Consider the following 25722-nt stretch of genomic DNA (forward strand, 5'->3'; position numbering starts at 1 on the left):
ATACAAGGTATGAAAAAGATATTAAGATGGCTGGGTTTTACAAGTAATTGACTGAATTAGATAAAATCTTAACAGGCACTGAAGAGAAGTTGATTAAAAAACTGTATGGTTATTTACTAGGAGTGAATTTAGAGGAAGAGTAAGTAAAAGAATCAATGATCGCGTGAGGGAAAAACTTTGGATATGGGATAGATTTGGACAGGTGGCAGACACTATGGACTAGAAACTATAAATTAACTATGTCAACAGCCTATAAAGAGAACTTGCATAAGATGTTTTACAGGTGGTACTTACCCCCAGTGAGAATTGCTAAGATGTTCATACTACCATATGTGGTGGACATGCACTGATGCTAAAAAATATTGGACTAGAATACACGTGTGGTTGGAAAAAATGATAAAACAATGTAAAGATTTAAAACCAGAGACATTTTTATTGGGAATTTTGCCTGAAGGTTACAATAAAGAGTTAACATATTTGATTATTAATGTATTAACAGCAGCTAGGATTGTATTTGCACAAAATTGAAAAATTAGAAAATTCCAATGGAAGAGGAAACAATTAAGAAAATAATGGAATGTGCAGAAATGTGTAGATTGCCAATGGCAATTAGAGAACAGGAAGAAAAAGATTATTATAAAATTTGGAATTTATTCTATGAATGGCTAGATAGAAGAGTAAGAAATTGAAATATGTAATAATAGTATAATATACAGTATTATACTTGATTGAGTTAGATTGAGTAAGAGAATGAATATAATTTAGGTAAGGATGAAATATATTTTTGAAAGACAATAATTACAATGTTAATGATAATACAATAATTGACAAATGTGATATAAAATACTTAGAATGGTTTGTAAATATAAACAAGTAAGAAATGTATGACGATATTACTATGTGCACAAGGTATACGTACCCAACCAAGACACTGTTGAACAGAAAAATGGTTTTATTGGTTTGTTTTTGTTTTCGTTATACAAATAAAAAAACTTTTTTAAAAAAAGCATACAAAGAACGGTTGGAGGATTTGGGGTTTGGCTAGTTTAGAGAAAAGAAGGACTGGGGGCGGGGGACGACATGATGGCAATGTTTCAATGTTTGGAGGGCTGCCCCAGAGAAGAGGAGGGGGTCAATTTATTCTCCAAAGCACCAGAAGGCAGGAGAAGAAGCAACAGGTGGAAACTAACCCAGGAGAGAAGCAACCTGGAGAAACTTCTTAACAGGAAGGACAATTAACCAGGGGAACTGCTGGCCTCCAGAAGTTGTGGGTTCTCCATCCCTGGAGGTTTTGAAGAAGAGACTGGACAGCCACTTATCTGAAATGGTATAGCATCTCCTGCTTGGGCAGGGGGTTGGACTAGAAGACCTCCAAGGTCCCTTCCTCCTCTATTCCGATTGCAAAGGAAATTGTCATGTTTTATTCCACTACTTTCAGCCCAGCTCCGCAGCTTATCAAGGTGGTTTTGAGTTTGTTTTGTAGAATATTAACCATCTCACACAATTCTGTGTGATCTGCTCACCTGGCCAGCCTCTCCTCCACCTCTCACCATGCATGAAAACCTGGAAGTGGGGAGGAGCCGAGGGGAATGCCTGGCGCCTGCCCCCCCCCCCAGGGTGGCTGTGGGGGGGCCTCTGGGGAGCCAGCCAGCCAGCCAGGGGCCTGAGATCTCCTTAGTCCTCCTGCTCTGCAGCCCAAAAAACCGAGCTTGCAAAAAAGGATGCTGCGAGATGCCTTATCAAGTGCTTTGGCTCAAACCAAGATACTTTCTATTGACAACAATTTCACAATCTTTTCAGGAAGCCGTTTGATCAAAACAGGAGATATGCTAAGCCAGCAAGATCAATTCCTGGGCACCCCACCAACCTCCTGATTTCTGCTCATTGTTGTCTTGTTTTCAAAGTTCCTCTGTCTGACCAGCTCTGGAACTTTCCCCAAAGTCAACATTTTGCTGAAGCCGTTTTTAATATGCTGAGAGCTGCATTCCTTGTAAACCAAGAAGGGCAACGAAAGGACAACGTCCAGTAAGAGAACAACAAATTCTAGAAGTGAACCACTGGCTAAAGGGTTGGTGTCCCCCCCCCCCAAAAAAACCTTTGGATTCCTGGTCTGTGCTGTCTCCATGATGGGCTGCTGGCAAGGGATGGGTTGCACCTCACCAAGATTGCGAAGAATGTCTTTGGGAAATGACTGGCTCAACTTATCAGGAGGGTTTTAAACTAAAATGGAGGGGGGAGGGAGGCCAATCTTGAGGACCCCCAGGACCTTAATTCCCAGCAAAAACCCCTAGAAAGCAAGTCAGACCATGAAGTAAGGGAGTAAGATGGGAGGGAAGACAAAGTCCAACCCCAAATACCGCTATACGTAAACTGGGCCTCAGTTGCTTGTTCAACCGCGAGGAAGTCCATGTTGCACGGCGTGGCCATCCATGTGCTTGGCCAGCTCTGCCTGCTGCTCCCCTCAGGAGCCTTCCTGGATGAGACGGGCCTTCAGACAACCCCCCAGGGACGGTCTCCTTGGAGCTAGACTACTGCAACGTGCTCTACAGGGGGCCGCCCTTGGAAACCACCCAGAAATTTCCATTGGTCTCAAAGGCAGCCACAGAGGCGCCAGTGGGCACACCTTGGCCTGCCCACTTGGCACCCGTGCTCCAGGAGGTGCCCCGGTGGCTTCTGGGTCTCAGCTCTCCAGCCGCCCATCAAATAGATTCCATAGTCCGCATTTCCTTTCTGTTCCATTTTTGATGTCCGTCTGTCCATAAAATACAGGCAGCTGTGGAGCCAAAACCCCAGTCAGTACCAGGACCAAGGAGTGGGCCCTCGCCATTTCTGTCATTAAGTGAGACATCCGTTAAGTGAGTTTTGCCCCCTTTTATGGCCTTGCTTGCCTCCATTGTAAAGTGAATCCCAGGAATTGTTAAGCTAGTCACAGGGCTGTAGAGGGTCTCAATTGCTCCACTTTGGGTGGATCTACGCTGACTTCTTCCGTTTAGGAAGCCCTTGTGGGGTTCCATTGAGGTGGCTTAAGGGGGGACCTGGGAGGTCCTCCAGTCCAGCCCCCTGTTCAAGCCCTCGACCATGTCAGTTTCAGCCCTGACCTTGTTTCGGTGTGCGAAAGCCTCGTCCGTAGCATTGGAGGCTTTCAAAGGGAGACTGGACTGCCATTTGTCAGAAATGGTGTAGGGTCTCCCGCTTGGGCCACGGGGGGTTGGACTAGATGACCTACAAGGTCCCTTCCAACTCTGACTATATGTTATTTGGGAGCCTCCCTGGCCCCCACAGCTCTGTGGCCACAGCCCGTGGGTGGAGCCCACCACGTGTTTCCCGTGGCTGCCTCTGTCGGTTTGCATAAAAAGGCATTGCTGATGCCACGGAGATAAGACCGGAGCTGCCCTTCCTGCCCTCTTCGAAGATGAAGACCGTCCTCGCCTTCCTGTTCCTGGTGGTCTCCGTCGCCCTGGCAGTCGAGCGTCCCAGTGAGTCCTTCAGGCCGTTGGGCTTCCTCTCTTGCGACCCAAGACCCGGGAATTCTCCAGGCCACTCAGCTCGCAGCCATGAGCCAGACCGGGGTGAAGACAGGCAGAGTGTCAGGGTTCCGGCGATCGCCCAAATTAAATCCTAAGCCCGGAGCTTCGGAAAAACTCCCAGGGATTTATTGGGAGCGACGTGCCGGCATGACCTGTAGGAAGCCGACTCGGAGACCCTGTGGGAGACGCTGCCCCAACGGCAGACGGTGTCCAAGGCAGGCGCCCCTCTCCCCAGGAGAGAGGAGCCACGCAATGGGGCACAGCTGGGGACCCCAGGAACCCCAGGCCGGAGGGTTGCAGGAGGGTCTGAGCCGAGCAACCACCCTGCTTGGGGCGGGGAAGGGCTCCGGCTGGGAGGGTCATCCAGACGGGGTGCGGTCAGTCCAATCCACGCACAAGTTGGGCGGCCTCCGGAAGGGAGCTCTTTCCTGCTGGGTTTGTGGAGACCCTCCGCCCCTTTTGAGAACAGGGAAAATAGAATTGTAGGGCTGGAAGGGACCTCAGAGGTCTTCTAGTCCAACCCCATGGCTAAGAAGGAGACCTATATAGCAGGGCTCTCCAACCTCGGCAACTTTAAAACTTGTGGACTTGTGGACTTGTGGACTCAGCCAGCTTTGCTCTGGGAGTTGAAGTCCACAAGTCTTAAAGTGGCCACGGTCGGAGAGCCCTGCTGACAAGTGGCTGCCCAGCCTTTTCTTAAAAACTTCCAGTGTTGGAGGATTCACAGCTTCTGGTGGGAAGCAGTTCCCCTGGTTAATTGTCCTCCCTGTCAGGAAGCAGCAGCCCGGAACTAAGGAGAAACTTCCTGAACAATTAACCAGTGGAACTGCTTGCCACCAGACGTTGAGGGGTGGGTGGGTCCATCACTGGAGGTTTTTAAGAAGGCTGGACAGCCGCCAAATAGTCTAGGGTCTCTTGCTTGAGCAGGGGGTTGGACTAGAAAACCTCCAGGGTCCCTTTCAACCCTGCTATTCTACTCTACTCTGTTGCCAAATAAAAGGGCGCCTCATCATCTAAATCAGAGGCCTTGCACATCGCACCAAAAGGAAAGTAAGGTTCCTACAGGGTTGGTGTGTAAGCCAGTTAAAGGGGCTCCCCCTTTTCTTGGTGGCAGCCCCTCAAATACTGGAAGACGGCTGCCAGGTCCCCCCTAGTCCTTCTTTTCATTAAACCAGCCATACCCAGTTCCTGCAAACGTTTCGTATGTTTTTTAGCCTCCAGCCCCCCCCCAATCCTCTTGGCTGCTCTTGAGCTGCCAATCTCCGTTTCCTGCCCATTCTGGGATGGCCGGAGAGCTTCTCCACCCAACGGTGGTGGTGGGACGTCACACCTTCTCTCTTTCCTTCCCCAGTGGATCCTCTGCCCACCACTTGCTGCGTTAGCTTCATGAAACGCCCCATCCCACTGAACCTCTTGAAATCTTTTGAATACACCAGCGGGAGATGCAGCCCGTCCGCCGTTGTGTAAGTTGGTTCAACTTGGTAGGAGCTTCTTTCTCATCCAAATGCTAAATGCTAAATCAGTGCGTCTCAGAGTTGGGCGTTTTAAGAGGGGTGGACTTCAACTCCCAGAATAACCCTAACCCTCACGTTGAGATGCACTGGGTTAAATCCTAATCTTGATTGAAAACAGACATTTCTCCTTTGCAGATTCCTTACCAAAAGAGACCGAAAGATCTGCGCGGATCCCTCAGAGCCATGGGTCCAGGATCGCATCCGTGCCCTCGGCCCACCCTAAACGTGCTCCGGGCGAGGGGAAAGCAAGCCTCCCCTCTTGGCAGATGCCCATAATCCAAGGAGAGAGAAAAAAAAACCCATTATTAAAGGCAGTGCTTTATGCTGAAGCATGTGCAGAGTGCCTTCTGTTTATTATCACCCATCGGAATTAGGCTAATGCGTGTGTGTGTGTGTGTATTTGTGTGTGTAATCTGGCTTGAGGAAGCCCAGAAGGCTGAATTGTGTCGAAATAGCAGACTACCAGACTGCGGGGTGGGGGGCATCATGGTAAGGGGCTCCCCTCATGCTCAAAAGTAGGGAGGAGCGGGGGAGGATGGAGGGGTTGCATCCTCCCATATATGAAATCCCTTCCGCGGCTGGGGAGGAGGAAGGAAGCCGGGGGCTGGACTAGAAGACCTCCAGGGTCCCTTCCAACTTTTGTTCTTCTGGGTTCTGGTTTATTTCAGGAACGATATTGTGGCTGGTTGGGGGCGGCATGCAGATTCGTGGGGTCTGCTAGATGACCCCACCCCACCCCACCGCGTTTAATGGGAATTTAGGTGGGGTTTCTTGGCGTGCTCGGAAAGATGCGGACAGTTGGGCGGCGAAAACCGCCCGGGAGCTTCGTTTGAATCAGCCTCGACGACTTGAAAAAGTGTGGACTTCAACTCCCAGAATTCCACAGCCAGCGCGGAATTCTGGGAGTTGAAGTCCAACCTTCTTTCAGCCAGGGGCTCCCCGCCCCTCCGTTGTGCGGAGCTCGTTTCTCTTCGCCTCTTCCCAATGAGGACCCCGGAATTCACCTGGGTACAGATGTGGGGGGGCAAGAGGGGCTTCTCCTTGGTCGAAGACGGCCCCCCTCCCTGCAGAGTTCCCGCCTTCACACACACACACGCACACACACACAGAGTAAAATGCAGCCTCCGGAGCTGGGTCTCTTCAGGGCTCTCCGAGTCCGGGTTGGGTTGGGGGGGAGGCGCTCCAGCAGGCCCTGCCCCTCCCTCTCCTGAAATGCCCCGTGGCCTGTGGAATTCTGGGAGTTGAAGTCCAGGGTGCTGAAGCGGCCAAGGGGAGCCAGGTACGCTAACGCCTTGCCCTCCCCCAATCACACAAGCGGCGCCCCAAGCCGCGCCTGACCTCGCCTACCTCGCGCCGCTTGCTTCGTTCCGCGGGGCAGGAAAACCGGGCGCGCTGGATCTCCCCGTGGCCCCCTTTCCCCGGAGGGATCTTGCCGTTCCTCCACGGCCCGGCGCAGCTGGTGCCCCCGCCCGGGAAAAATAAGAGACCCTTCCTCAGCACCTGCCCCCTCTCCAAGCAAGCCCGCTGCCCCAGAGAGCAGAGCCCTCCCGGCCTGGGGGAAAGGGGGTCGGGGGTGGGGGCTCCTTTGGCAGGAGCCCGTGGGAAAGAGCCGAGGGGGTCTGGGTAGCCCCTGGACAAGGAGTCGGCCCGGGAAGGCCAAGGGGGCCTTGAGCCCCAGAGACCGCCGGAGCCCTGCCCGTTTCTCCCCGCCGGACTCCGGGGCTCCTGCTCGCAGCCGATCCCCGGCGGGCGCCCGCTTGCAGAAGGAGGCGCCGGGGAAGCCCCTCCCTCCCTCCCTCCCCGGCCCCTCTCCCCGCCAGGAGGGCTTTGCTGGCGGTTGCGATGGCTGCGGAGGGGCGCCGAGGCGCGGGCAGAGCTCCAGCCGACGCCCCCAGCCCCCTCGCCGGCCCGGCCGGAGGGACCGCCGCCCACCCTCGACCCCCGCCGCCGCCGCCGCGCCGCAGCCCGGGAGGGGGCGGACAGGAGGTGAGACGGGCAGCGCGGGGGGGCGGCGGACCCTTCCCCGCACGGGGGAAACGCCTCCCCGACCCCCCCATCAGGCGGGGCGGCCCCAGAGCCCCCTGCGCCCCCGGGACAGGAAGCCCCCGCCCCGTGCCGGCTGTCCGCTTGGCGGCGCCTCGGCGGCGGGTGCTGAACGGACAGTCGGCTCCGAGCCCTCGGCCGCCCCCCGCCCGGCCTTGGTGGGGGGTCCCTCGGCGGGAGTCGAACCCCCTGGAGCTGCCGCCCCCCGTCCCGCCCCTTCCTCACCTGCGCGGCCTCCTCTGAGGCGAGCTAAGCGGATCAGCGGATGAGATGCGCCCGGCACTGACCCGTCCTTGGCCCCGCTGGGGGTGGGAGGACTCCCGCCCCCTCCTCTGCCCCATTGGGGAGGGGAGTTTATCCTAGGTGTGGGGAGGGCCTGCAGACCCCCAGAGGGGACACCCCCACTCCTGCCCTTCACGGTAGGGGGCTTTCTGGGGTCTGGGGGGCTTTTCCCAGGCACCTGGCTGTGTGGCTTTAAAAGGGCAGGTAAAGCTGCCGGGGCCCCCTCAAAAAGGGGCCCGTGCAGAGGCTGCTGGACAGAAACGGGCGGGGGGGCTTTAATTTGGAAATCACTGCATGAGCCTGGAATGTAAATTTTCTGGGCATCTGAATTCGGAATCTGGAGGAATTTCCTTCCCTGGGTGAAGCTGCCCCCATGGGGGGTTGGGTGTGTTTGTGTCCGTCCCTGGAGGGGGTCAAGGCAGAACCGGACAGCGGTGGGTCTGGGGGCATTCCCATGCTGGGCCGGGAGTTGGGCTTTGGTTTCCACCTGCAATTTTTATATAAGCTAGATCAAATTCCTAGTCCTTAAGCTCCTTCAAGCACCTGTCAAGCCGTGGCCACTGCTGTCTGTGTGTGTGTGTGTGTGTGTGTGTGTGTGTGTATGTATGTATTATTATATATATATGGAGAGTTCAAGCTTCCTGCATGATGGATGGGGCCTGGCAGCCACGGAACAGATTGTGCAGCGTTGGCAGATCTGCCCGAGTGCCAGGGAGGCCCAGGGAGGGTGCCAACTGCAGCGCTCCAGTGGTGTTGCTTTCGGCTGGGGGCAGAAGAGGAGAGGAGAGCAGGAGGGCTGGGCAGGGGGTGGGGAGGGGTTGCAAGGCCTGTCCTGATCACAGATCCCGGACAGGCTGCAGAATTCTCCCTCGTGCCATCAGCCTCTCCTTGGAGTCGGTGGGTGCCTGACTACTTTGAGGCAGGGGTCTCCGACCTTGGCCCCTTTAAGACGCCCAGAGTTCTCCCAGAGTCCTCAAGGCTTAAAGGGGCCACGGTCGGAGACCCCCCCGGAGGAAAGAGGCCGATGCAACCCTGGGGCCTCCTCCCTCCCCCAGCCCCCACTTGTGCCCACCCCCAGTTTTCCTGAGAGCCGAGCTGATCGGCTCCTTAGAAGCTTTGGAAAGGGGGGGCTTTGGGGTTTTTAAGTCCCCCAAACCAGGCAGTCCTCAGCGTACGACCCCGGGGGAGCCCCAAACTTCTTATGTTGCAAACCGAGAAATCCGTGAAGTGATTTTTGCCCCGTTTTACGACATTTCTGGTGCCACGGTTGTTAAGTGGATCTTAACATCCATCAGTAACCTGGTTTTTAAGTGAATCCGGCTTCCCCCGGATTGTCCGTCGGTTGCCAAAGGGGATTGCCTGACCCCTCCCCCACTGCACGTTGAGACCGTCATAAACGTGAGTCGATTGTCGAACACCTGAATCGCATGACTGCAGGGAGGCTGCAACTGTCATAAGAGCGAAAAAGGGGTCCTTTTTTCAGTGCTGTTGTAACCTCAAACAGTCACTAAGTGAAGCATTGTAAGCCAAGGACAACCTGTTATTGTGGGGCGACTTTGGGCCTGTCCTGCTCTCTCAGGCCAACCTACCTCACAGGGTTGTTGTGGGGAAAATAGGGGGAGGGAGATGGGTTGGATGCGTTCGCTGCCTTCAGTTCTTATCTTCTATATATATACCTAAAAGCAAAATAACCCCTCACGCATCATCACGAAATCTCCAGAACCGTCAAACCTACAAACTTGAAATGGGGCCTGTATGTTCTTCTTGGTTTCTAGGGGCTCACTAAGAAAGGATTTTTCAAAATGACCACCAGAGCATTAGTATTTCACATATTATTATTATTATTAACACGCTCTGATGCTAAGGAGTCCTAATCCCCCTCCCCACCTGGAAAGAAATCTCTTCCAAATGCAAAACACAAGCAGAGGAGAGGAAGTTCAGTTTCAGTTTCACAGCAGCACCAAGCAGCTTCAGTACAGAACAGTTGAGCTAAGCCACACCCAGGCTCCTTGCTCACACAGCAAATACTCTTTCAGTTTCCAAACAGCCTTCAATTCTCTCACACACACTGACAGGACACTAGCCAGATGAATACAGATGGATGCTGGTAGGCAGAGGCAGAATTCTTTTCCTCCTTATTTTCCTCCCCAAAAACTAAGCCCCACCACATAGTTTCGTAGCGAAGCCCACGGGGATGGAGCTAGTTTGTAAATATAGTAAAGGTGGGAAATCCACCAACCAACCCGGGCAGGTTAGGCACCCTGGTTCTGGAGGTCCCTGCAGGAAGGGCCTGGGTCTTCTCCCCACTGGCCCAGGTGCCCCCCGCCCCACACCCCTCACCAGGCCTGGGCCTTGCACCCTGTGGGCCCAGAAGAGGGAAGCAGGGAAGGGGGGACCCCAGGTGCCACCCAGTTTCCCTGCCAGCCAGGCCGAAGGGATCTGGCGGGGGTCTCCTTTCCAGGGGCCCTTAGCCCAGCCCTCGGATTTCCTGGGGGTGTGGCTTTCGATCCGGGTCAGTTTAAAGCAGGGCCTCCCCACCTTGGCCAGCTTAAGACGCGGGGACTTCAACCCCCAGAATTCCCCAGCCAGCAAAACCACGAGTCTTCAAGGGGCCGAGGTGGGAGACCCCTGAATTGACGCGATGCTGGTTGATGCCACTTGGACTCGGCTCTTCCCTGGAGAGGGATCCCCAAAAGCCGGCTTCCTGCGCCCCCACCCTTCTCCCCTGCACCCTTCCGGCTTTAGAGACAGAGACAGAGACAGAGAGAGAGAGATTAACAGAGTTGGAAGGGACCTTGCAGGTCATCTAGTCCAACCCCCCCGCCCAAGCAGGAGACCCTACACCCTTTCTGACAGGTGGCAGTCCAAAGAATGAGAACTTGTTGGCCAAACGGTGGGGCAACCTCAACCCGGGAAATGCTCTGCTGGGACGTTCTTGTGGGTCCCTTTGAGAGAAGCGTGTGTCTGCGTGTGTGTGTGTGTGTGTGTGTTTGATGCCTGCCAAGAGAGGAAGCCGCCCCTCCAGGGCAGCCGGAAGGGCAGGGCAGGTGCCAGCCCACAAGAGCAGGAAGCAGAGGGTTGCTCACAGGTCTCAGGGGCCCATCTGCTGCCCCCCAACCCAGCTGCAGGAGGGTGGGGGGCAAGATCCGGTCCTGGGGTGGGCCTCAGGCTGACCGCTGCTGTGGGCAGGAGAGCCTCTGGGCCTGACCCTGCGGTGCCCTTGCCAGCTGACCCTCACGGGGGAAGAGATGCTTCCAAACCAGTGGAGCAGGGAGCCCCCACCTGCCCTGCCCTGCCAGCTGGAAGGAAGGCCTGGAGGTGGTTTTCTTTGGGGGGGGGTGTTTGAATGCTCCTGCTTGATGTTGCTGTGAGGTGAGGAAAAGGAACACAACGACACACACACACACACACACACACACACACTTCTGCCTCTGCGCCTCCCTCCCCTTCAGCTGACATTCAGTTACATAAAGGCAGCCTTCTCGGGGAAATCTGGGTCAGGGAAAATGGTTTCCTTGGTTGCTTTAGCCAGCATTCAAGAGTTGGGAAAACGGGGAGGGGGGGGGCGTTGCCCACACCCACAAGGAGGCTGGGGAGCCTGGACTTTCCAGGGGAGGGGGGAAGGCAGGGCGAGAAGGGGGAGAGAGAAGCAGCCAAGGAATAGGGAGGCTTTTCCTGAGGGTGAGAAGGGTGGATCACTGGAACTGCTCAGCCCCCCAGGAGTCGTGGGGGCTCCGGGAGGTTTCTAAGAAGAGGCAGGACCCCCATTTGTTGGACAAGGTTTAGGATCTCCTGCTTGAGCAGGGGGCTGGACTAGAAGACCTCTGAGGTCCCTTTGAACTCTGTGGCTCTGTTCACTTACCTTAAAGAATCCGTATTTTTTAAAATCTTTGCAGTGCCGGTGAACCAAAGTTGGACGTCCCTCCTCTGAGGCCACAGAGAAGAAGGAGGGGGCCAAGCGGTCCTCCGAAGCACCAGAAACGAAGGACGAGAAGCAACCTGGAATTGAGGAGGATTTTTCTGACAGCGAGAACAATTCCCCCGTTGGAACTGCTTGCCACCAGAAGCTGTGAATGCTCCGTGACTGGAGGCTGTTGAGAAGAGCCTGGACAGCCATTTGTCTGAAATGGTCCATGGTCTCCTGTTGGAGCAGCTGGTTGGACTAGAAGACCTCTAAGGTACCTTCCAGTTTCTATTCTAATCGCTATTCTATTCTGTACTATTCTATTCTATATTCTATTCTATTTTATTTCTATTTTCTATTCTATTCTATATTCTATTTTATTTCTATTTTCTATTCTATTCTATTTTCTATTCTTCTATTCTATATTCTATTTTATTTCTATTTTCTATTCTATTCTATTTTCTATCCTATCCTCCGGGTGAGCTGGTGTTTTGATCTCCCCTAGCCAAAGAGCATCCATCCATGCCATCGGGTGAGAACCAGCCCTGCCTTAAACCCATTTCCCCCTCCCTCCCCTTCTGGGGGTGAACCTGCCCCCTCCGTGGGCCAGGGAGATCAAAGTGGCATCGCTAGCTGGGGAATGTGGGGATTGAAGTCCACAGGCCTCCAGGGCCGGACACCCCCTGCTTTCCCCTCCAGGGGCCCAGGTGGCCAAGGGTTTCTTCTCCCTGATCACAGGCGGAGCGGACTGGCGGGGTCTCCAATGCAGGGCGACCCTTGCCGAAAGCCCCCGCTGAGCCGGCTTCCATTGGCTGCTGCTTGCAAAGGCGTGAAGGACATGGTGTGTCTGTGTGTCTGTGTGTGTGTGTGGCTGAGGGGGGTGCGATTTGCAAGCAATTCAAGGAGGATTTCACCTTCCCGGGTCTTTCAGGACAGGCCCCCCTTCTCTCCAACCCCCCTCCCTGCGGTTGTTTGCAAAGCTGCGTGATTTATTTCCCATTTTGAAGCACCACCGTTCCGGCTCCAAAATCGATACCTGGGACTACTTGGGGCGGCTGGTGGATCGATCCTTGGGCTGCTGTAATTGCAGCGGCTTCGATCCGGCTCTTGAATCCAGTCCTTGGAAGGGCGACCAGGCGGCTTTGGGGAGAGCCAGGCGCTGCCACCGCCAGGAGACGTCCTGGGTGGAAAATGTCCTTGTGACTTCTGGCTTTTACGGCACACCTTTTAGGAGCAGCTTTGCAGAGGGGGAGCCGGTTCTGCACGCTTAGGATTTAAGGAGCAACGGGTGCAGGGGGCCCTTTTCCACGGGGCTTGGAATTGCAAAGTAAGGTTGACCTCAGGGGTCCCCACATTGGACAACTTTAAGGCTTGTGGACTTTAACTCCCACAAGTCTTAAAGTTGCCACATTTGGAGGCTTCGTTCATCAGCAGATATAAAACCTTCCTTGGCAAGGCAAGGCGTTGTGGAGCTTCCTCCGTCCTTCCAGTACCCCACAGCCCAGTATTTCAGAGTCTTCCCCTGGGCACCCCACAGTCCTGGAACAATACTTAAATCAAAGTTACAAAATATCAGAGTTGGGAGGCACCCTGGAGGTCATCTAGTCCAACCCCCTGCACAAGCAGGAGACCCTCGACCATTCCTGACAAATGGCTGCCCAATTTCTTCTTGAAAACCTCCAGGGAGGGAGAACCCACAGCTTCTTGGAGGCAAGTTGTTCCCCTGCTTAATTCCGGGCCGCTTCTCTCCTTCGTTAGTCTCCATCCCTCGTTTCCTGCCTTCCCTTCTGGTGCTTTGGAAAACAAGTGAGCCCCTCCAATACTGGAAGGCTGATATCGTGTCACCCCCAATTCTTCTTTTCTTTAGACTAGCTAGCCAGACCCGGTTCAGATTACAGATTAACAGAGTTGGAAGGGACCTTGTAGGTCATCTAGTCCAACCTCCCACCCAAGCAGAAGACCCTACTCCATTTCTGACAGAGGGCAGTCCAATCTCTTCTTGAAAGCCTCCAGGGATGAAGCTCCCACAACTTCCGAGGGCAACTTCTGTTCCATGGGTGGATTGTTCTCACTGTCAGAAAGTTTCTCCTTATTTCCAGTTTAAATCTCTCCTGGATCAGTTTCCATCCATTGTTCCTTCTCTGGTGCTTTTAGGTGCTTTGACCACCTTCCTCCTCTCTGTGGCAGCCCCTCAAATACTGGAAGGCTGCTCTCCTGTCCGTGCCCCCCCGTTCCCCCCTCCTTCTCTTCCCTAGACAAGCCAGGCCCAGTTCCTGCAACCATTCGTCGTATGTTTTAGCCTCCAGTCCCCTCATCCTCCTGGTTGCTCTTCTCTGCACTTAACACCTTTTTTATATTGGTGTGACCAAATGCAGTCTTCCAAGTGTGGACTTATTAAGGCTTTATAAAGTGGCACTTACTAAATTCTACCAGGAAGCTTTTGCTGACCCCTTCCACCTAAGAGATCCATGCTCCTGTGTTTTGTAATATCAACAATGCAGGTGATTATTGGCACTTAATTGCCGGTTCCATGAAACCAGCTAAGGCCATTTCTCTCTCTCTCTCTCTCTCTCTCTCTCTCTCTCTCTTTCTTTCTTTCTTTCTTTCTTTCTCGTGCCCAGGCAGCCAATGTTTTGAAAGCATCTGCTAAAATGCTGAGGGCTGCATTGCAAGTGGTTTCTCACCCTTCCTTCAGCATTTGAAGTGAAATTGGACATTGCTCCGTTGCAGAAAAACCTAACTCATATATATACACAAATAGTGTATCTGCTTTTCCGATCAATTTCTATTTTTCATCAAGAGATATTTATGCAGAAACGGAAAGCGAAGTAACCAAAAAAGCAAAAAACAAAACAAAAAACCATTTGTAAGGATTCCCATATTATTGCTCCTGGCATCTTGAACTCTGGAGGGAGGCCTGGAGAAAATTGCAAAACGGCAAAAAAAAAATAAATAAAATAAATTACACTCAGTACCCAAACAGTTCTTTAAAAAAAAAAAAAAAGATTTGCAGGTGTGTGAAAAAACCATCATGGGAGATCTAGAGCTTGGCTGCTTCTGTTCTGGTTCCTTTTGCTGACCCAAGTTTTATTTGTCGTTTGGAAAAAGATGAAGGAGACAGAAAAATCCTGGAGCGATGATGGAAAGTAGACGCTCTTTGCCAAAACCTGCAGGTGGAGTTGGGGGACTTCTAGCTGGAAGCTGCCCACCTGCAGCCCCCTTGCAGACCCAGGGAAGGGTGAGGAAATGGGGCTGCCTCCAGGGCCAGCCTTCACATCTTTTAGCAAGGTGGGGCTGCCTTCAGCAGAATCCCAGGCCCACAAGCCCACGATGACCTCAACCTGAGACCCACTCTGGAGCTTGGAGTCTGACCCTGAGTGCCAATGGCTCCTAGCCAGGAGGCGACATGTAATGCTAGCGTTTGCTTCTTAATTCGTCTCTTAAGAGAATAATTTTAGGCAGGGGAATCTTTGTGGCTCAGGGCTGAATGGCGGGGTCCTGGGTGCTCTCTGAGCTGGGTTATTTCCTTGCAGACGTTTCAGGACCCAGCTAGGTAACGTCATCAGTGCTAGCGAGGAGTGGGTTTGAGGAGCCTGTGGACTTTGAGCTTTCTTGCAGACGTTCTAGGCAATGACATCAGGGCTAGAAGGGAGGGAGTGGAGGAAGACTGCGGGGTCCTGGGTGCTCTCTGAGCTTGGTGATTTTGTTGCAGACGTTCAAGACCCAGCTAGGTAACATCATCAGTGCTAGAAGGGAGTGGGACGAGGAGGAAGAAGAGGACAGCTGTGGGTATTTGGAGCTCTTTGAGCAGGTATTTCATTACCCAACTAGGTAACGTCTTCAGTGCTAGAAGGGAGGGGGGGTTGCTGGGAGGAGGAGGAGGAGGAGGAGAAGAAGTGGGGGAGGAGGACTGTGGGGTCCTTGGGGGTCTCTGAGGTTGGTGGCTTTCTTGCAGACGTTTCCTGACCCAGCTGGCATTGACGAGGCCACTTGAATGAAACATCTGCAAGGAAACCACCCATCAAGGCCTCAGACCCCTCTAGGTTTGTCCTCTATGGGGTCTGAAGGCCCCCCTCTAAAAGGACGTGGAGGGAGACTTATGCAACCCCACCCCCTTTCTGACTCAACTGCAACCGGTTACGCAACCGGCAACTTCCTCCTTCCAGTCAGAGAGAGAGAGAGAGAGTGGTACCCAAGCCTGCCCCGGTCTCCATGGTTACCCGCATCCACCCCTTCCTCTTCCATTCTGTTTTCTTTTAGCCAGGGACTCCTGCCGTTCTATTTCCTGCTGGGTTCAGAAGGTGCCCTGGATGGGGGACGGGGTTGGCAGGGGGGACGGGCAGCCATATTGCCAGGTCTGCCTCCTCTTCCGTGGTACCTCCCACAAAAGCCCACCCAGCGTGGCACCTGCTGGACGGATCAAAGGTCAGGCTTGCGATTGGCTTGGAAAGGATGGAGGGATGGAAAGGGAAGAGGCCTCTGGGTGGGTAGCAGGTAAACAGACGCTCCAGGAGGCCTTACCAAGGTCATAGAGAGTGGCATTAACACTCGATGCTACCCCTCTGCCTCAAAGGCAGGGGAAATGCCCCTTCCCCGCCCTGCCTGGGTCCAAGCCCCACGCCCTCCCTAGCCCCAGAGAGCGGGGAGGAGCTATCAGCTGCCCAGTTGCTCCGAGTAAGGCAAAGGTAATGTTTTAGGATATTTCTGTGTTTACAGAATAACAGAGTTCGAAGGGACCTTGTAGATCATCCAATCCAACCCCCCATCCAAGCAGGAGACCCTGCACCATTTCTGACAGGTGGCAGTCCAGTCTCTTCTTGAAAACCTCAAGTGATGGTGGTGCTCCTACAACTTCCAAAGGCAACTTCTGTTCCATTGGTTGATTGTTCTCACTGTCAGGAAATTTCTAGGTTGAATCTCTCCTGGTTCAGTTTCCATCCCTTATTCCTTGTCTGGCCTTCAGGTGCTTTAAAAAATAGCTTGACCCCTTCCTTTCTGTGGCAGCCCCTCCTCAAATATTGGAAGGCTGCTCTCCTGTCTCCCCTGGTCCTTCTCTTCCCTAGACTAGCCAGGCCCAGGTCCTGCAAACTGGGTTTTAGCCTCTAGTCCCCTCATCATCCTGGTTGCTCTTCTCTTTCCAGAGTCTCAACCTCTTTTTTATAGTGAGGTGACCAAAACTGGATGCAGAATTCTAGGTGTTGTCTTACTAAGGGTGTATAGAGTGGTGTTAGTACCTCCCTTGATCCTGATTGTATCCCTCTGTTAATGCAACTTAGGATTGCATTGGCTTTTTTGGCTGCCACTGCACACTTCTAGCTCCTATTTAGCTGGTTGTCCTCTAGCAATAGGAAGGAATAGCACTTAGACTTCCCGCTTCCCGCTCTCTTTCCGTCCTTCTCTAAGCGGTTGACAGAGTCAGTCTCTTGCCCCCAATAATCTGGGTCCTCCTTTTACCCACCTGGATGGAAGGCTGAGTCAACCTTGAGCCTGGTGAGATTTGAACTGCTGAATTGCAGGCCACCGGCGGTCAGCAGAAGCAGCCCTGCAGAACTGCCCTCTAACCTCTGCGCCACTGAGGCTCTAAGACTCCAAGATCCCTGAGGGATCCCACCAAGAACCCTGGGGTTCAAGAGGTCTAGGAACCTGCTCGCCTCTTTCATTGATCCTCTCTGGAGCAAACGTTGGAGCGCCTTCCCTCTCTCAAGGTCTCTCTCTCACACCCCTGAGCCTCCACTGGCTGAGTTGGAGACCGGAAGGAGCAAGGAGGGAGCCCCCCTGTTTTGGGGGGCAGGGCTCCAAAGGACTGCAGTCCCCACCCGCTTTTAGGAGCCCCACGAGGGCCAATCCCAGTTTGAGCCTCTCTGCACCCATCCTGGTGCTTTTTCCAGGCTTCATCCTGTTGACATGGAAACCGGCTCTCGTTCCGGCCCTTTTGCCCACATTGCATCGGTTGCGATCTGCCACAACCACAACCCAACTGCCTCTTTCACACCTGGAAAGGCAGGGCGCAAAGCAGGAGGACGTGGGGGTGTAAGAGCCAAACCAGCCACTAGGAACCCCTCCCTCGGAGGGAGGGGACTCTGGGGGGGCAGAAGCTCACAGGGAATCAAGGGGGGGGGGGTCCCGGAGGTTTGTCCCCTTGGGGACTCCAGAGGTGTGGGTCCCCCAGTGTCCATCCGTGGGCCGAAGCCCCCTGCAGGGAATTGGACATGTGGCCCCTTTGAGTGAGGGGGAGCCCACTGACCGACAAGCGTGGCTGGCTGGGGGGTTCTGGGAGTCGAGGTCCACAAGTCTCAAAGTGGCCAAGGTTGGACCCCTCCCTGCCCTCAATAATTCCCAGCAGAGAGATGGGGAGGGGGGCTGCGGACCCCCCATCCCGACTGGCCTCCTTTCAACTCTGCGGGAGGCAGTGACTCACAACGGAGCCCGATATGTGTGCTCTTTAAGGAAGGCACTGGTGAAGTGAGTCTGGCCCCGTTTTATGACGTTGTTAAGCGAATCCCTGCAGCGGTTAGGCTAGTAACGTGGTTGTTAAGTGAGCCTGGCCTTCCCGCTTGACTTTGCTTGCTGGAAGGTCACGAAAGGGGATCCTGTAACCGTCGTAAATAGGAGCCACTTGCCTTTCGTTTGAATTTTGATCATGTGACCCCAGGGATGCCGCAACGGTCGTAAGTGTGAAAAACGGTCGTAAGTCACTTTTTTTTCAGTCCTGTTGTGACCTCAAACAAACAGTCGTAAGTTGAGGATGCCCGTATTCTCTCCCGATTTTGGCAAAGGGAATTTTTCTCCCTTCTCTCTTGGTTGAGAGCAGCAGCCAAATCTCCCCCGGCTGGGCTGGCGCTTTTCCTCCTGCAGGCACCACTTAGCCTGGTTGCAAATGAAATCGGGGGCTTCCAGGGTGTCAGAAAGGGGAGGGAGGGAGGGAGAGAGGGGGTAAGAGAGAGAGAGAGAGAGAGAATGGAGAGAGAGAGAAAGAAAGAGTCAGAAAGAGAATGGAGGAGAGAGAGAAAGAGAGAGATCTGCACGTGCCCAGAGGAATCATCGCCGTCTTTCGGGTGGGCGCCTGCAGCCAAGAGAGCCACCTTGGGGACCCAACAGTCCTTGAGGCCTCTGGCTGTGAAGAACAGTGGGGGGGGGGTCTCTCTTTTATCTCCCTCCCTCCCTGGCCATTTTGCACAGACAGGTCATCCTCAACTTACATCCATCACATTCAGCCAGTTAAACCCTCGTTGAAAAAAGAGACTTACATCCGCTTGACCCAACTAGGTAACATCATCAGTGCTAGAAAGGTTGGGGGAGGAGGAGGGGGAGGACAACCGGTGCTCTCTGAGCTGATAGTTTTCTTGCAGACTTTCCTTGACCCAACTAGGTAGCATCATCCATGCTGGCAGGGACTGGTGGGGTTTTTTGTAACCCCACTCCCTCCTAGCACTGATGATGTCACCTAGTTGGGTCATGAAACGTCTGCAAGAAAACAACCAGGCTCAGAGATCAATAAAGACCCCACCGTCCTCCTCCTCCTCCCCCTCCTCTTTGTGTCTTTATTCCTTCCTCTCCTCCTCCTCCTCCTCCTCTCCGCAACCCCACTCCCTCCTAGCACTGAAGATGTTACCTAGTTGGGTCATGAAATGTCTGCAAGAAAGAAACCCGGCTGAGAGGCCACCCAGAACCCCCCAGTTCCACCCTCAGCAGCTCCAAATACCCCCCTTCCTGGCCCTTCTGCCTGGCCCAACTGCCCTAGGTCGCCTGCCTGCCTGCCGGCCAGGGGGTCTCCTTGGGGACGTTCCGCTGCCGCCCTAACGAGCCCCCCCCCCGCCCTTCTGTCCGCAGGGCCCCCGCCATGCTGACCAGCCTGGCCGACGGGCTCCTCTGCTGCCTGCTGGGCAAGGCGCCGAACGTGGTGGGGCCCCTGGAGCCCGTGGAGTCCAGCGACGGCTACAGCTTCGTGGAGGTCAAGCCCGGCCGGGTCCTGCGGGTGAAGCACGTCGCCCCCGCCCGACCCCCGGCGCCCCGAGGAGGAGCCCCGAGGACGGGCGCCGTGCGCTGCAGCGCCGCATCGCCTCTCACCGCACCGGCCAGGTGGTCATCGAGAACCTGGCCGAGGCCCCAGGGGCGGCGGCGGTGGCGGCGGAGGCCTCGGAGGCCAGTGCGGGGGCGGCGGGGACCCCCACGGCCGGCGGGGCCCCGTCGCTCAAACGCCGCCGGCCGAAGCCCAAGCGGGTGGTGCACGTGGACTGCACGCAGCGCATCGGCAGCTGCCAAGGGTCGCACCGGGACGTGGCGCTCTTCTTCATCCACGGCGTGGGCGGCTCCTCGGACATCTGGAAGGAGCAGCTGGACTTTTTCGCCAGGCGGGGCTACGAGGTGGTGGCGCCCGACCTGGCCGGCCACGGGGGCAGCTCGGCACCCCAGATCGCTGCCGCCTACACCTTCTACGCGCTGGCGGAAGACCTGCGCAGCCTCTTCAAGCGCTACGCCAAGAAGCGCAACGTCCTCATCGGCCACTCCTACGGGTAAGGGGGCACCCAGGGGGATGGGGGGGGTCTCTCCTGAGGGTCTCCTCGACTTACGACCAGAACCGGGAGCAGAATTGACACCGCCAAGCAAGGCGAGGAAAGGCGTGAAGTTCAGCAAATCACGGGAGTTGTTAAAGCGAACCCGGCTTCCCACGTGGATTTCGCTCATCCGAAGGTCGCAAAGGGAGTCCCGTGACAGCCCCCCACCAGACACTGGGACAGCACCCCCGTTTTAATCACGTGGCCCTGGAGGACGCGGTCGTGTACAAAGGCCCCTTTTGTTCTTCTGTCCCGTGGTCGTTCCAAACGGTCACTAAGCGAGCTGCTGCAAGTCGAGGACTGCCTGCATAGAGGGCCTCTGGACATGGAGGCCCCCCGTCCCCTGTGGGGGGGGGGGAGAGGGAGGGAGGGGCCCCCTCGGCCGCGTCTCACAGCCCGCCCGGCGTCTCCTCCGTCTCAGGGTCTCCTTCTGCACCTTCCTGGCCCACGAATACCCGGACCTGGTGCACAAAGTGGTGATGGTCAACGGAGGGGGCCCCACCGCCCTGGAGCCCAGCCTCTGCTCCATCTTCAACATGCCCCCCTGCGTGCTGCGCTGCCTCTCGCCCTGCCTGGCCTGGACCTTCCTCAAGTGAGCCTCGTGGGCCGGTGGGGAGGGCGGGGGGAACAAATGGGCAGACCTCCCCTGGCACGACTGGGCCGCCCTGAAGGTGGTGGGGGCACCTGCTATCCTTCCCCGGCACCCCCTCCCCCTGCCTGGCCTGGACCTTCCTCAAGTGACCCTCTGGGAGGGGGAAAACTGGGCGGGCAGCCAGGTCTCCCCAGGGGCCACGCATGGCTCCCCTGGGGTCTTTACACCCCCCTTCCGGACCCTGCCCGTCTGTTTGGGGGGCTCAGACTGCCTTGAACCCTCCCGCTCCTCCCGGGGGAGGCTGAGATCCCGCTTCTTCCTTGGCCCAGACCCCAAATTGCGGGGTCTTTGCCCACCCCTTCCCACCCGCCCTCTGTGCTGACCCCGTGCCCTTCTCCCCGTCAGAGCCGGCTTTGCCCGCCAGGGTGCCAAGGAGAAGCAGCTGCTGAAGGAGGGCAACGCCTTCAACGTCTCCTCCTTTGTCCTGGGGGCCATGATGAGTGGGCAGTACTGGCCGGAGGGGGACGAGGTCTACCACGCCGAGCTGACCGTGCCTGTGTTGCTGGTGCATGGCATGCACGACAAGTTTGTGCCCGTGGAGGAGGACCAGCGCATGGCGGAGGTAAGGCTGTGGAGGGGCATCCCATGCCCCGCCAAACTCCCCCCCCTTAGCCCCCAGGGAGCCCCTGATGGCTCCCCCTTGAGTAAAACCCGACCTTTATCAATGGAGGGGGTCGCCTTTGGTGCCCTGGGGGGGCTGCTCAGTTGAGATGCCCCTGAAGAGGGGGCCAGGATGTTGTGGGGTTCCAAGCAATACATCCATAGCAGACAGAACTCCGAGGCAGGCCGAGTCCTCAAAGGGCAGGTTTATTGGATCTATCATATTGGCACAGATCGGGTGGAAACCGGCTCTGAAAGTTCCTGCTGTTTCCACCTAATTAAAAGTAGAAGTTTTCCCCTTTTCCCAAACAAACAGTCACACGGTCCAATCAGGGCGCTGTCCAGTTGCTTGGTAACATCACTCCTCCTCTCTTCAGCCGCCTGTGGGAACGTCCTTGGTTCCCAGGAGAAACTATTTTGTTTCGGCTACAAATTCCCAGCTCTCTCTATTCCCCACCCAGCTCCCTTGTGCCAACACGGAAGCCTCAAAATGGCCTCAGTCAGGCCAGAGTTGACCCAGATGTGGCCAGCTGCAGCAAGATTGGCTGGATGAAAAGCAGGGGAGGGAGGAGCCTATGAGAGACGGAGGGTCTTGCAGGGAAGCGGGAAGTGATGGTCACTTGATTGCACCCACGTTTGCCCAGATATGGGAAGGCATGGGGGAGGGGGGGCGCTGAGTGCCATTTCGGTGGAGGAGAAGTTTGACCAGTTAATTCAAGTCACACAGGAGGTGGGGGGGCAGCTGGCCACCATTTCCAGGTTGTGGGTCAGAAAAGCTGCATGGGTTCAGAGCTGTAGAGCAACCCATGCCAGCCTCAGGAAGCGGGGTACCAGCTGCCTCTCTTTGGGGTGTGTCAGCAGTGCAGTGGTCGGATTCAACGAATTTTACTAGCAGTCCTGTGGGCGTGGCTTGGTGGGCGTGGCAGGGGAAGGTGACTGCAAAATCCCCCTTCCCTCCCCACCCCACTAGCCTGCTTTCCAGCTCCGTTCTCCTGTGCAGGGCAACAAAGGAAGACCCAGCCGATCAGCGGGGACTCGATGGGAGGCAGGGAAGAAATGGGGTTGGCCGGTTCTCCGAACTACTCAAAACTTACGCTAGCGGTTCTCCAGAACTGGTCAGAACCAACTGATTCCCACCTCTGCAGCAGTGCTTTGACTTTCCACAAAGGTGCAAGTGAAAAACACACACTCACACACACACAGACAGGTAGATATTATCCCTCTGCAGGCTTCCTGAGACGCCCACAAACACACATCAAATCCCAAAGCCTTTTATTTTAGTTCAATGGCTGTGAATTATCGTCATTCACATCCCGGAATGCGTCTTAACCCAACTATAATTAGTCCCAGGAACATCGGCCAAAGTTCTTCGGAAGAATCCTGATAAGAACGCACCTTTATCTGACTCGAAGTTCTGTCGGTGACTAAAGTCCCAATGAGTCTTTCCAAAGCCAAAACGGAGAACAAATTGAACACAGAGCTTTTAGAGTCCAAACTGATCAGAGCAAATGACGTTGCTTCCTGCAAAGGTTTTCCTGCCTTTGCACTTCCTTTATCCCTTATGGGAGGGGCCGTCACCTCCCAGCCTTACTCCCGAGTTGCCCCTTTTGTCTCAGCTGCTCTTGCCTTCTAGCAGCTCTGCGCATGCGCACTGGGACCAGGCTCCCCTGGGTCCTCTGCCTCCAGAGGCAGCACCCCACCCCCAGATGGCCCCGGGCCCACCTCTGCCTTGGACACGGGGCCCTCATCCGAGTCCTCCCCACACTCCCAGACTGGCCCCTGTTTTTCTGATTCCGCTGCACAGGCTGCCGGTGAACCACAACAGATGCAAAGCCACAACAGATGCACAAGAGAGCAGCTGGGTTGCCCCTGAAGACCCCCAAAGACCCCCCACCCACCCACCCTGCAGGCCATCCAGGGCAAGGCCACCCGACTGACATTTCCCCCTGTCCTTCTTGACCCCAGATCCTGCTGCTGGCCTTCCTGAAGGTGATAGATGAGGGCAGCCACATGGTGATGCTGGAGTGTCCGGAGACGGTCAACACCCTCCTGCACGAGTTCCTGCTCTGGGAGCCTGAGCCCCTCCCCTCCGAAGAGGGCCCCCCCAGTGGGGAAGAAGTAGCCGGTGGATGGGGGTCCACCCTGAGGGTCCCGGGGGCCACGCTCCGGTGGCTGCCCCAAGGAGAGCTTCTTACGGCGGACGCCGAGAGTTGTCACGGAGGGGGGAAGGCGGTGCTTTGTCTCCCTGTTTGGGGGGCATAGCTGGAATGCGGGGAACCCTCGAACCGAAGGATGGTGGCGAGCAGAAGGGCCAGCAGCAATCAGGCCCCCCACCCCCAAAAAAGTCAGACAGAGGCGGACAAGCGGGGCTGCTTTGCTTCTTGCAGAAGGATGATGGGCTCTGGAGTCTCCGGCAAGGGATGCTGGGGCTTCCTTCCGGATGCTTCGACTGGGCCAAGGGGGTGGCCTCTTGGAGCGGATATGGGGTGTGTGTGGACGGTGCCCGCGTGGACCACTGACCTTTGATGTTTTCCACCCCACCAAAGCCACGTCCAAAGAAGTTGTGGGAAGTTGCAGGCGGAATTCTCCCACGCTGCTGGTGGAGAAGGACGTGGGGCTGAAGCCCCCCCAGCAGACCCCCCCCCTGGGGGCGGGGGGGGCAGGGGGTGGCTCCAACCCCTTGCATAGTCGTCTTGTCAGAACCTTCACCGGCCTCTGCCCCCCCCCACCCCCCCACCCCTAAGGACTGGGGTCTGCAATCTGGAGCAGGGGTCTCCAACCTTGGCCCCCCTTAAGACTTGCGGACTTCAACTCCCAGAATTCCTCAGCTTTGCAGCTTTGCTGGCTGAGGAATTCTGGGAGTTGAAGTCCACGAGTCTTAAAGGGGCCAAGGTTGGAGACCCCTGATCTGGAGAATGCAGGCCCTGAATGTGGTTGAAGCACACGAGGGGGGGAGAGGCTGTTGCCCCCCCACCCCCCACCCCACGTCGCTTCTTTCCAACACAGGAGATGCTGGAGTTCAGTCCAAGATGGGGGTCCCTGCCCCCCCAACACTTGTGCCCCTCACCTGCAGTGTTTGTAAATAAACTTTGCAAAGTTGTACCAACCCCTCCCCCCCCCCTTCCCAGTGGCATCACAGGGTAAACTGTGCCAGCTCTCAACTTCAGCCCTGGGAGGGTTGGCAGCTGGGCACCCGCAGGAGAATTCAGTGCCGTTTGGGGGCTCCTTTTCCAGGAGGCTGGGAATGTCACACCGGGGCCTGGAGAACTTTTCTCGGCCGCTTCTGGTTCCTCAACTTATGACTAGAACTGAACCCAAAACATCCGTTTGCTAAGGGAGACGGGTGAGTTTTGCTCCATTTCACCAACTTCCCTCCCGTGTGAAGTGAGTAACAAGGCTGTTCAGCAAATCTGGCTTCTGGCTTTGCTTGTCAGCAGGTTGCAAAGGGAGAGGGGGAGGAATCATTTGACCCTGGGATGCTGCGAAGGAAGGAAAGAAAGAAAGGAGAGGGAGGAAGGAAGGGAGGGGGAGAAATGAAAGAAGGGAAGGGTGTTAGGGATATATACCCTAGCAGAACGTGCAACGGCACTTAGGCAGGCAGGCAGATATGTGAGATAAACGTTGTTGTAGCTTACACTCAGTAAAACAGATACACTGTGCCAGTTAAATAGTTTTTATTCCAGTCAGAGTTATAGCATAGTCAAACAGTCCATATATCATACACTAGTTCAGTCCATCCGGGTATTAATCAGTCCAGTAATATATCTCTTTTGCAGTTAGAGATATGAAGAAAATCAAACCTCTTTTCTTCTCTCAGCAATAGCAGGGAAAACACGCAGTTATCACCATCAATCCATCATTGTCAGCTATCCAGTAAAAGCCAGCAAACAGTGAGCTCTCTTGCTCCCTCTTATGGTGATTTTACAACCGCACCCAAAATACATGTTTTACAGTTAAAGTGATACACACACTTAAACTCACTAACATAGTTTATATATATTATTTTACCCAAACTAAGTTAGGTAACCAATGTTATTCCTAACAAAGGGAAGGGAAGGGAAGGGAAGGGAAGGGAAGGAGGAAGGAAGGAAGGAAGGAAGGAAGGAAGGAAGGAAGGAAGGAAGGAAGGAAGGAAGGAAGGAAGGAAGGAAGGAAGGAGAGGGAGAAAGGAAGGAGGGAGAAATGAAAGAAGGGAAGGAAGGAAGGAAGGAAGGAGAGGGAGAAAGGAAGGGAGGGGAGAAATGAAAGAAGGGAAGGAAGGAAAGAAGGAAAGAAAGGAGAGGGAGAAAGGAAGGGAGGGGGAGAAATGAAAGAAGGGAAGGAAGGAAGGAAGGAAGGAAGGAAGGAAGGAAGGAAGGAAGGAAGGAAGGAAGGAAGGAAGGAAGGAAGGAAGGAAGGAAGGAAGGAAGGAAAGAGGTAGGAGAAGGAGGGATTTTGGCACCTGGAAAATGCAGCCTGCCTTTGCAGTCCTGGCTGAGAGAAGGGAAGAGAGCAGGTGGGATGCCGGGGCTCTGCTGAAGCCGTTTTCCACCCCTCCACCCCTCCCAGGAAGACCCTCCAGAGGCCGGAAACGACTCAGACCACATTTGCAGTCAGGAAATACAAGCCACAACCGCCGAACCGGTTGCTCTTCTTGCAAACAGCG

At 55.1% G+C, this 25722-nt stretch overlaps 2 protein-coding genes across 2 annotated transcripts; both read left to right on the forward strand.

Annotated features, from left to right (window-relative positions):
* The first annotated feature begins 3355 nt into the window (after positions 1–3355).
* On the forward strand, positions 3356–5370 carry LOC113430421 (C-C motif chemokine 4-like). The gene is made up of 3 exons (XM_026692861.2): positions 3356–3476; positions 4879–4990; positions 5177–5370. The coding sequence occupies exons 1-3, from the start codon at positions 3413–3415 to the stop codon at positions 5262–5264; spliced, it is 264 nt and encodes an 87-aa protein (XP_026548646.2). The 5' UTR covers positions 3356–3412; the 3' UTR covers positions 5265–5370.
* Positions 5371–6904: 1534 nt separating this feature from the next.
* ABHD8 (abhydrolase domain containing 8) lies at positions 6905–24182 on the forward strand. The gene is given in 6 exon segments (XM_087955114.1): positions 6905–7027; positions 19101–19315; positions 19318–19783; positions 20247–20417; positions 20823–21039; positions 23043–24182. Coding segments are annotated over 5 exon segments (1356 nt in total). The 5' UTR covers positions 6905–7027; positions 19101–19110; the 3' UTR covers positions 23340–24182.
* Positions 24183–25722: the final 1540 nt, after the last annotated feature.

Source organism: Notechis scutatus, chromosome 1 (genome assembly GCF_049901735.1).
Source record: "Notechis scutatus isolate UNSWTSFEM ecotype Mainland chromosome 1, rNotScu1.2, whole genome shotgun sequence".
NCBI classification, from domain to species: domain Eukaryota; kingdom Metazoa; phylum Chordata; class Lepidosauria; order Squamata; family Elapidae; genus Notechis; species Notechis scutatus.